Below are 12,408 nucleotides of genomic sequence, written 5' to 3'. Positions count from 1 at the left end.
AAAGACATTCCCAGAATTTGCGTGGGACCTTAGGTCTTACAGAAAAGGACAAAAGGTATAAAAACTACAAATTCTTTGAGTTTTATCATATTTAAGAGACTGTTCACGAAATGATATATTAAATAAACGTAAAATAAGAGACAGCATATACATATTATCTATATAGACAGTATAGGAGAAGTTTAAATTACTGGCACGACATTGAGTCTTCGTAGCTCCTTCAGTTGTTTTGTTCTTCTGAATATCTCTTCAATTAGAGGAGTTATGCGGATTAAGATTGACAACAATTAAGATACCAATCTTTCGTCTTTAAAATGTACATTCAAAATTATCCAAATATCTGTTAATATAGTTCAACATTTTTTTTTTGACGATTAACAGATATATTTTGTACAAATAATATATTTCAACATTAAAAAAACATTATTGGACAATAGACATTTAAAAAAAAAAAATAATGAAATGCCGCACCGAAATAATTGTAATCTAATTTGTCCCCTTTATAAAAACACAATTTGTTTCTTTGTTTACAATTTGTGTTTTCAATTTTACCATGTACGAAGCACCCTATCAGAGATAAGAAAAAGAGATATAGCTTCTTACAAAGTGTTTGATTGGTCAAACTGTTCTTGGTTAATTTGTAACTTGTTACGTTATGGGTTCTTCTAAAAAAATTTAAAATCATGCATTCATTTTGAAAACTTTCTTTTAGGACCATTTCGGAAGTATCCTAGGGTATATCAGATTTGCCTAATTCCGATATCTTTGCAACCCGATATTGTAGGCCTTTAATATTTCAAGCTATGAATTCTATAAGATCAAATAATCCAAGTTTGAAATATCAGAGGTTTTCACCAGCAGGTTGGAAAGATTTAGGAAATAGAAAAGTTTGTGACAAAACTCAATTCCTTTCATAATATTTTATAAAGAGCTTTTATGTATTATATAACATTTATCTATATAATGTTTTACAATTGCACAACTAATCAGATTAAAAAATCATATTTGCCTAAAAGTAAATGAAAATATTACATTTGTTATAAAATACATTAAAAAGTATGGAGCATGTTTGAGAGCAGAGTTACATCCGTCCATATCATCGCATCCTTGTACACATCCTCGTACATATCTAAATATTATCAAGTTATGTACTGATTACATCCGTACATGTAGCAAAACTTGGGGCCCATGTAATATATACGTCGTCATTCATTGACATAATAACTATGCAAATTCTGTAATGCAATTAACCCATTCCATGTTAATAGATAGATATAACTTCGTCACGCCTATTAATGTGATTTTATAATATTTCTATCATTGTCTTTGGTATCAAAAAACTTAAAAAATTAAGGAAGTAGATATTCTAAGCTATTCACCAACTGTCATGTTTCTTAGGACACCCTTTATATTTATCCTATCCTGCGGACTGAGGAGTATCTAGATATCCAAATCAGGTATATTTATCCTATTCTAAGGAGAACCCAGATTCGTTCATGGCTGGACAAACTCCAAAAATTTTATCCAAATACAAAGGTTGTCCAATCTATAAAATAGCATCATTTGTATATTATTTACTAACTACAAAAGTTTTTTAATACAGAAGACGACATTTGAAAACATCAGAAAATGTAATTTTGTTTACAAGTTTAATGCAGTAATAAGCAGAAAAAACGAAATTCACCGTTTAAAAAAATCCGTTTGATTTTCTTTTTCAACCATTAATTTTTTTTCATAACGGCTAATCCGTTTTGTTAACGATTTTAAAATTAACAGTTTTTTTAATCAGAAATGCCAATCTAAAAGAAGTTACGTATGCAGTTCCTTTAATCAATTTTAATCTGGTGTCGTCCTACATTTATAATTAGTCCCAGTTCACGAACTAATAAGTCACATCCATTTCTGGCACCGTGTTCAGATTAAAAGGTTAATATATTAGTATCTGCAGCAGTTTTGTAGAAATATGGCAGACAAATGAAACATAGATTTAAATTGTAAAAGATTGTATGATATTTTAAGAAATACCCGTAGAAGAAATATGGAGGATTTCATTTTTAAATAAACTAATTTCTGCCAAAAAAATATTGTTATTGGTGGATTTGACCAAGCTAAGTTTGACAATATTATTATTTTTGTATGCACCACCTAATATTATAAATTTGTATTGATTTTTCCTCATTATAATTTTGTTTCTTGTATTTGAATTTATTCTTATATTTGCTCATTTTAAATGTTTTGTCTGAATAATTGTAACAATTATTTAAATTGTTATACGTTTACAAAATAAATAATTTAATTAATTTATAACCTTTGCACTGAAAATCTATTTTCATTTTGGATTATTGTATCGTGTTTAAGTTAAATCTCCAATTGGATTTTCAAAGTAAAAATCTGTATTGCAAAACTATAAATACTAAGGAATAACTTTTTTTAATTCAACTTTTCATAAAAAAAAAACCATGTGCTTGCGCCTTCCTAATTAAACATCTATAAATTCTAAAATCTTGTTTTTAAATCTGCCCTTTTTAACCGCCCTCAACTTTCCATGTCCAAAGGGAAATCAGTAAAATTAGAAAGGTTGATAGAGATATAAAACAAATGTTAAAAATAAAACCTAATAAAACACAGACAGGATTCAGTCAGCAAACACTAGGGTTTTCATCAAACAAAACTAGATAACAGAAATAATGCATTCTTTAAAATTTATTTATGCTTCTTCCCCCTTTCAAGCCAACCCCTATTAATTTACACCTCGTTTTGGTTCCTTTTTTACATCATTTTTCTGTAGTTTTGTATTTATGTAAGTTTTTAAAGAATATTGCTCGGTAAAAACTTTTTTTTAGAAAACGACCCAAATTACTGTTTGTTACTACATATAGAAGTATCAAATGCCCACGTCTCGAAGTTTTTTTTTTGGGGGGGGGGCTTACGGTGATATCTCCGATATTTAATCGTCAAATCGCAACCGTATGGACGATTTTGAAATTTTTTTTTGCTTGCAATGTTTTTTTACGTGAATACGCATCAACCCTATAGGTGGGCGGTTGGTTTAATTCCAGTATTAATCACCCTTACTGTACATGTAATTTCGAGTGACCCTCCATGCAAAGATGCCAATTCCAGCTGTGCCCTTAAAAGCTTTGTCTGACGCATTTCTTGTTTCTAAGAAGCAATGGAAAAACTCACTTTTCGAGAAAACTATGGTACAGGGTGTCCCACGAAACATGACAATAGCAAGACGACTTGAAAGTCGTCTTTGGTATTTGAATTTATTTGTGACATTTAGTCTTCTATCTACTTTAACATGTATGATTCTTGAAACGGTTATCACATAATTCTCCTAGCCCTGGCATTTCCAAAAAGTGGTCTGCGTTTTTTGTGCTTTCAATATTACCGGAGATATAAAGAGTTTGGTTCAGATTTCAATTTTGTTAAATAAAAGCAAAATTGTCGAAATCTGAACGAAATTCTTCATATCTCGGGCAATATTGAAAGCACCAAAAAGGCAGACCACATTTTGAAATGGCAGGACAAGGGAAATTTTGTGATTATTATCTCTAGAAATTTACTTCTAAAATTAGGTTGACAAATAAACGCAGCAAATTATATCAAAAATCAAGACGACATTCAAGTCGTCCTGCATACTGTCATGTTTCGTGGGACACCCTGTATCTTCCACATATTTGATCAGATTAAGGTTTCAAGGATACCGTTGTTAATAAGACATTAGACAGTGCCCTCTTGGCAGTGAGGGACACTTGAATTTACACTTAAAGTAATAAAATCAGCGTGAACTATACCTTCCGTCCAGATAGAAAGATCCACAGTGTGAGACTCTAACTATCTCAGTGTCTGAAGTTAAAGATCCTGAATCTAATCCACAGCCTCGGATCACCAGACGATTACCGTTTTCATCTTCAAATTGAACAGTTACCCTCTTGATTATTTAGTTTATTACAAACATTGAGTAGAAAACTATTGTAACCAGTGCGAGCTTAATAGCTCGGAATAGGGATAGTTCCTTTGATGCAACCCCTTCAGTTATCATACGAACCCAAAGCTAAGTTCAGATTGGATAGTTCTATTGATGTAACCCCTTCAGTCCTCATACGAACCCAAAGCTAAGCTCGGATTGCAAGTAGTCTGTCCTATAAGCATGACTACTTGTTAGCTCTCTTGTTTTTAGCTTATGGTCGGACAGGAAGTGGGGCGGATGATAAGTCGCCTCATGTATATTCAGTTTCAGGCTTTACATTTTCTTTACTTTCGACCAGTTTTAAATGGGGGGGGGGGTATTTTTCACACAGTTGGTTTTAAGTGGCTTCACTTTTCTTTTTTCAAAACCGAAGTTTATCTCAATTTAAAGAATAGAACCAGGGTTAAAACATTGCTGTCTTTTAAGTTGTTTTCCGTCTATTCATATAATAAAATAAAATAAAGTAGGTTACGCCTAAAGGATGAGACTGTAAGGACGACTTGGAACTCTTAAGATTTGACGATCAGAAAGTTAAATTCTTTTTATTACTTATCTAATGATTACTTTTAATTACTTATCCAATGATTTGTGAAAGCAAGATACAAGCTTATAACCAATTAGGGAATCATAAATATATTAATAAACATATAATTGTGTATGCTTGGATTTTGTTTACAAGGCATAAAATCGATCGAAAAATTTTACAAACTTTAAAAATATTTTTTAAATTACCAACTACTCCGTTGAGCTTGATGCAAGAGGAGGCAGGAAAAAGACCATTTCTAAAAATTAAATATTTTTTCAAAAAGTTTTTATTTATTTGTAATTTTTATTTGGTTACTAAATATACGATTTAAGTTTCCATTTGTGTCTTTCTTTCAAAATTCTTTTTCAGCAATTCAATTTCTTATTTAAACAAAATTTCGGAGTATTATTTCCCTGTTGAGTTTTTCCCCATTGTTTGATTTTTTCTCTTTTATTCAATTTTTTCATGCTGTTGTTAACGTTGTTGTTGTTGTTGTTAACGTTGTTGTTTTTGTTAATACTGTTGTTGTTGTCGTTGTCGTTGTTATTGTTGTTGTTGTTGTTGTTGTTGTTGTTGTTGTTGTTGTTGTTGTGGTTATTGTTGTTGTTGTTGTTGTTGTTGTTGATGATGTTGTTGTTGTGGTTATTGTTGTTGTTGTTGTGGTTATTGTTGTTATTGTTGTTGTTGTAGTTGTTGTTGTTGATGATGTTGTTGTTGTTGTGGTTATTGTTGTTGTTGTTGGGGTTGGGGTTATTGTTGTTGTTGTTGTTGATGATGTTTACGTTGTTGTTGTTTACCTGTCCTTTCTACCTGCCCAGCAAGGATCCTGGTATAGGATTTCTAAAAAAAAGATAAGAGTATACAGTGAGAACCAGAAAGCGATGGAATTATTGTCATCTTCCTTTTCTTTCCATCAGAAAATTTAACTTCATAATTTAAAACTAAATTATTTATTACATTGTGCCCTAAACAATTGTAGAAATAAATCAGTTGCAAATTACTAAATTACAAAGACAAGAACAAAAAGTTATTCATTGCACAGAATTTTCAATAAAGGCATATTCTTAAAATATACAGAAACGAACAGTTTTTTTCTTTCACAAATTCTGTTCAATGTGCAGTAAAAAAGCTTAATGTCTATCTATCTTTAATAAACTTTGCGTGTATTGTTGTCTATCCGTTTGTATCTGATAAACTTCAAAACGGCTGAACCGATCGGGCCTCACATTCTATTTACTGCGCTACTTCACCTTTTCATAATATTTGATGAATATTGAGTTATTAAAAAGGTACAATAAAATAAGTACTAACAAAAAAATCTGTTCTATATCTGTATTTGATTATTCTTCATTCCGTATTTTCAAGAGATGAAGTAACAAAATATTTTTTTTTCTATTTTTGTCAATATCTCTCAATAAAGCCGGAAGGGAAAATATTTTTATTATTTTACATCCAATACGTAAATAATATAAACCTATCTAATATGTTTTCAATTTTGTAAAAATAGCGTCAACAAAAAAGGGGGTTGGGTCAATCATATTTGTTCTTTAAAAAATCCACTTTTTACTTTCATACTTATCAGTGGTACGACTTTGTGACCTCCTAGCTCCGCTAGATTTGACTTTTCGCACAAATATGAAAAATGCACATTTAGTTGTTGACATAGAATTCCAAATAGTTTAGCTCTTCTTAATAGCTCTTCAATAATAGGAGTTAAAATGGAAAAAGTTTGTATGGTGCCTAAGCATTTAATCTTAAAAAAACATTGATTTCTTGTTGGTTTCCACGAAACAGTAGATTCTATTGAGCAACAGTTTCTCTGAAAAAGACGAGGATGTATCCAAATAATGTGCTAACCTGAAGAGTTAAATGGAAAATATTGAAAAGTATCCTCACAGCTCGGATTAGAACCATTCTCACTGGAACATTTAAAACAGCCAATCCCAGTCACACCTATACAAAACAGGACTTAAAGGGAACCCCTCAATTTATGAGTTGAATGACTGATTCACAACGGTACCATTTAAACCTTTATCCCAGCAACTGACTTAACCTTAACTCACCTGAAACGTGTTAAATTATGTTATATTTCTTCTTTATCTGTTACATAAACCCAAAAGTCACTTTTGACGAGAAACCACAATTTAAGTTCATCAGTTTTTAGACAGAAAAACAAAACAACTTGTAAATTTTCCTCAGACGAAGGTGTAAAGGGTATCATTGTGAATCGGTAAATTTAAATAATAATGACTGCCCTTGCAAATTGAGGTTGTTTAACTATTTGAAAAAAAAATTAAAATTAAAATATTTTCATATTTTCATTATTATTCAAATTATTATTCAAAGATGAGAAGCTATAAATGGTCAAATACTTTTTGTCAATGTTACATTGTTGTTCAATTGCGAACCTTATACACATAACGCAATTGACTTTTGACAAATATGAAAAATTTATTTTTTCTTCCCTCCTTTTCTTGCATGTGTTCTTTATTCTAGAAATTATGTAATTATGAGTATTTTGTTTAAGAAATATTGTTTTATAATCATTTTTAATAATCAGGAGATATTAAAGAATGACTCTTAATTCAAATGCCCTTCAACCTTACCTGTTAAATACTTAGATATCAATATCCAAGAAACCAGATAATTTTGCATTTTTTCTAAAATTTTTCTTTTATTTTTAAGTATTTTTTTAAAGAAAGGACTTAATCTTCAAACAGTCGTGTAGGCCGGGAGTATATTATTATATATATTTTAAATAGATAGGAATAGATATAATTCAGATAATAATGTGGATTTGCAAAGCATGGTAAAAATATGCTAAAAAAATTGTAAATATTATTTTTACTTTTAACAAACGTCATGAGACACATGTTATATCATCCATTTTCTAGTGCTTAAAAACTACTTACATTTAAAGGATAAATGTTCTTTACTTGTTCAACTTCATAGTTGTGAAAAAAAATTTTGCGAAATTTTTTTTAATTTTTGATGCATAGGGTAGGGAGGAGGAAGACTAACGGCGGGTTGGTGTTTCAAAAAATTCAGAAATGGTTAATAACTTTTTGATAAATTAAACCACAGGGCTAAAATTTACATTTTTTAATGCCTGTTTTAAGTCTAAAAACCTTAAAATTTTATCAAATCAATAGAAAGTAATTATTGTCCATTACTATCTCCTGTGTAGATTACTATATTTCTAGATTTGTGTGTATTGAATGTAATTCATCTACTGGTAATGATGTACACAGCAGTAGCCAGTAACTCATTATATAAACATCCTAAAGGAAATACAAATCAAATAAAGCAAAATAGATACAACTCAAAAACAGAATGTGAAAAAAATTAAAATTTGCAAAAATACCAAAATGTGCTAGATCAGAAAGACAACATCTATACAATTTATTTGTATTTTGTTTAACTATATTTTAAAATGCTAGAAATTAGTTTGGGACAAAGATTCGGGCTCGTTTTTTAAACCTTTGTGGTCTGTGTGGTCTTTCAGAATAGAAGAATGTAAAACACATGAAAAAATTGGAGTTTGTTTTTAATAAAAGCCGTACTTGAACTTCAGGGGACTGTAAGCATATTTTCTATTGACCCTCCATGAAACCAAGGTTGTGTTTACTCTGCGCACATATTGAAACCAGTTCTCTCTGGGCGGAATTTTTAAAAAATAATAGATGCATCAGCGTTCGTTTAGTATCCGAGGAGGTTAAAAGCATTAAATTTTGATAATTTTGATAATTCAAATAATAGTTTCCTATGACCAGAATATTTCATTGATTTTGTATGTGAAAGATGGATCCCATGTTAGGCTTCGAAATCCGTCTTGTGTTTACATTACCACAGCACAAAAGATGCGTACACCTCTGAAATAACTTTCCTTTATTTATAACCTTGCATGAAACGATGGCTATGCCTTATTCACAACGGTACCCTTAAAAGATATGTCTGCTATGGTCAATTTTTGTAATTTATTAAACTGATTATTTCTAATCTGTGGTTTCTCTACAAAAGTGACTTGCGTATTTCTACTCAAGGAAGAAATATGAGTCATCAGAATTAAACACTTTTAAACCAAAACGAAACATTGTCTTTCACATTATTTCAAGGATATCCGTTGTAACATGGGCAGTGTCATCGTTGCATAGAGGTACACTTTAAATAAACCTTATACAGTTCATATTTAATATTGAATATTATTATGGTTAAAGCAAATTTCACTAAATCCATTTCTGAATCTTCCATTTTCTATTTCATTTTATGACTCTACTCAAATAACATGTATTCACTATTTTAACCAAAAACATGCTATGTTCTTTAATATTCTAGTATGAATGTATATCTTTCTATCTTATACTGCAGTATGTATATATTATGTTTATACTCGCGGGTTTATATCTTTGCTTCAAACTCTGATTTTCTAATCACTACATCTTTGGAACCAAATGTTGCAGACCTTCGATATTTCAAACTATGAATTCTGTTAGATCAAATAATCTGAGTTTGCAACATCGAGTTCTAAAGATATTGAGGTTTAAATATTTGATTTTGTTCCAAAGTCTCAAATCCTTTGCCAAATTCAATAAAAAATTTCAAATATTATAAATATTAAAGGGGTGACCGGCTATGTAAGGTAGTCGACCTGAGTATGCAGTGTTGTGGAAAACTTCTTACGGATTCATTTGAGACCTTATAAACTTTTTAAAGATCTGTAAATCCTGAGTTTGAGCGCAAATTTGACGTTAAAAACTCCTACTTTGGGGGTAGATACGTTTTCAGAATTAGTTTCTTTTTAATTTTTAAAAAACAACGACGAAAAATAAAGTAAAAATTATACAATACTCTAATTAGATTGTTAGGAACATATTACTCAAAAGAAATTTGTCAATCAATGCTAGAATCAATTATTTCGTTTTCATCATTACATAGAATTTTTTATTCTTTATGAATTTATACGCAGATTTATTCAAATCCTTCAAATGTCGTCTTTTCAATAATAATTAGAGAAAATCTGCAGAAAATCTTTGTGAATAATGGGAAACCAGAATAATGAGAATATAGAAATTAATAATTCAATAAGATTACTTATTTTCGATGATGAAAAATTAATTTTTATTTTCTCAACCTGTTCCTAAAAAACTAATTAGTTTACTGTAGAATATTTTTCCACATTTTATGTCGTTGATATTCAATAATTTTAAAAAAATAATTCTGAAAACGTATCCACCCCCAAAGTAGGAGTTTTGAACGTAGAAGTTGCGCTCAAACTTTTACAGATCTTTAAAAAGTGAATATGTCTCAAATGAATCCGAAAGAAGTTTTCCACAAAAAAAAAGAATAATTAAAAATCAAACTTGTTATACATCCGATATTATAAACACCATGAAAAAAGTTAAGTAGCAAATAATGTCCAGATTTTTCAAAAGTTTCTTTAACAGTTTAGCATAAGCATTTGATGTTAAACTTTTCTTTTTACACTGTGAAGAAAGACTGCAAACATGTTGCACACTGCGAATACGTGAGAGTGAGGGCGTAATTTGAAATGATTTCTGATCAAGTATGAATTATATATACGACTAGCTATAAGGGCCAGGCGTTGCCAATGAAAAAAAAACATTAAACAAACTTTAAAAATTTCAACCAAATATTTATTTTTATTTTATTTATTTACCTTTTGTCATTCCCAGGCTACAAATGACTAAGAGTGTTCCCAAAGAATTTAAGCCCATTCGGGCAAGCCGTTTGGCCGGCTAAAGGAACATATATACACATTTCTTGTTTTATAATATTGATTATCCAATATCCATATATAAATTTTTTGAAAATTATTATTCTTAATTTTGGTTTATCTCCAAAAGTGTTATGGGCATTTCTGCTGCAGGAAAAAAGGAAGAATTCTCAAACTTTTCAATCTAGGAAATTGGCGTTATTTTTAACATTATTTATCAGACAAAGNTAATCAAGAAATCATCCTAATGTCAAACTTTAAACTGTAATCAAGAAATCATCCTAATGTCAAACTTTAAACTGTAATCAAGAAATCATCCTAATGTCAAACTTTAAACTGTAATCAAGAAATCATCCTAATGTCAAACTTTAAACTGTAATCAAGAAATCATCCTAATGTCAAACTTTAAACTGTAATCAAGAAATCATCCTAATGTCAAACTTTAAACTGTAATCAAGAAATCATCCTAATGCTTTAAACTGTAATCAAGAAATCATCCTAATGCTTTAAACTGTAATCAAGAAATCATACTAATGCTTTAAACTGTAATCAAGAAATCATCCTTATGTCAAACATTTGTTATGCTCGGGTAAGGCATGTCAAGGTTACATGAGAATATGTAAATAAAGGAATTAAGTCTTTGCCACAAACCATAAAACTTCCAATCACTATATCATGGCAACCAGATGGTAAAACCCTTTAATTTTTCTAATATAGTATCATTCAATTTTATTGAAATATCTAAGATTTACCAAATTTGGTTGTAAAGAGGTAGAAATTAGAAAGTCAGTGACTTTGTGACAAAGACTTAATTCCTTAGAAAATAAGAAGACTCAACGGACCAAGTTAATATAGTATTATCTAAATTAATGGGTAGTACACTTATCTTAAATTTAGTCATTACAAAAAAGCTTAAAATGTATAAATTTCTACAAGCCAATCATTATCACAAATATAAAAACTATTTCTAACACTGTTCTGACTTCTGTTCAGATTTGATTCATTTATTAATATATTGTTTATGATAATGAACCTTACTGCAGAGAATTTATTCATCGACTGATCAGGCTTACAGTAGTAGTATACAGATATACAGATACAGAGTAATACAAGATATAGCGGAAGTAGGTAGGGTAGGTGTATAGTAGTGGTACACAGATATACAGATACAGAGTAATACAAGATATATCGGAGGTAGGTAGGGTAGGTATATAGTAGTAGTAAACAGATATACAGATACAGAGTAATACAAGATATATCGGAGGTAGGTAGGGTAGGTGTATAGTAGTGGTACACAGATATACAGATACAGAGTAATACAAGATATTAATATTAATATATTAATACAAGATTATGTGCCATCCAGCACATAAGTTCGCCACCTTGTACGTTCCATTCATGTTATGAAAAATATATTAATTACCAATGGATTATTTTCTTGTTAATGTAAAATTTGTTTAAAAGACTGTATTATGAGATCTACGTTGTAAACCGCAATCCTGCGAATTGTTTATCTCCTGCCACTTTAATATGTTAACATGTTATTGTGCAATAAATATTTCTTACTTACTTACTTACTTACAAGATATATCGGAGGTATGTAGGATGGTGTATAGTAGTGGTACACAGATATACAGATACAGAGTAATACAAGATAAAGCGGAGGTAAGTAGGGTAGGCGTACAGTAGTAGTACACAGATATACAGATACAGAGTAATACAAGATATAGCGGAGGTAGGTAGGGTAGGTATATATGGGTAGGTATATAGTATAAAGCTTTTAAGGGCCGTTGTGAATCGGGAATTGCAATCTTTGTCTAAAGGGTCACTTGAAATGACGCTAACAGTCCCTCAAAGGGTACTGTTGCGAATCTGACATGCCATTCTATTATTATAATTATTATAATTGAATAGTCACTTGATATTAAATAGTCTACAGACCCTTTATAATTTCATTAACATTTTTTTAACAAATTAAAAAAATTAACTTTAAACAAAACCCTTTCATTTTAACTTTTCTACTCAATATTTTATCTATCCTTAGCATTAACTCTGGATGTATGCTGGGTAAATGCTGGGAGTATTCTGGGTGTATGCTAGGTGTATGCTGGGTGTATGCTGGGAGTATTCTGGGTGTATGCTAGGTGTATGCTGGGTGTATGCTGGGTGTAT

At 30.2% G+C, this 12,408-nt stretch overlaps 1 protein-coding gene across 1 annotated transcript; it reads right to left on the bottom strand.

Moving 5' to 3' along the window:
• Positions 1–399: 399 nt before the first annotated feature.
• Positions 400–7,158, bottom strand: LOC111711202 (uncharacterized). The gene is made up of 6 exons (XM_023485490.1): positions 7,109–7,158; positions 6,360–6,455; positions 5,300–5,342; positions 4,709–4,758; positions 3,801–3,915; positions 400–1,129 (listed from the first exon to the last, which is right to left on the bottom strand). Exons 1-6 carry the CDS (start codon positions 7,155–7,157, stop codon positions 1,000–1,002), a joined length of 483 nt encoding a protein of 160 aa, XP_023341258.1. The 5' UTR covers position 7,158; the 3' UTR covers positions 400–999.
• Positions 7,159–12,408: the final 5,250 nt, after the last annotated feature.

The sequence above is a fragment of the Eurytemora carolleeae genome, unplaced genomic scaffold, assembly GCF_000591075.1.
Source record: "Eurytemora carolleeae unplaced genomic scaffold, Eaff_2.0 scaffold393, whole genome shotgun sequence".
NCBI lineage: Eukaryota > Metazoa > Arthropoda > Copepoda > Calanoida > Temoridae > Eurytemora > Eurytemora carolleeae.
This window is presented reverse-complemented; position numbering and strand designations above follow the sequence as displayed.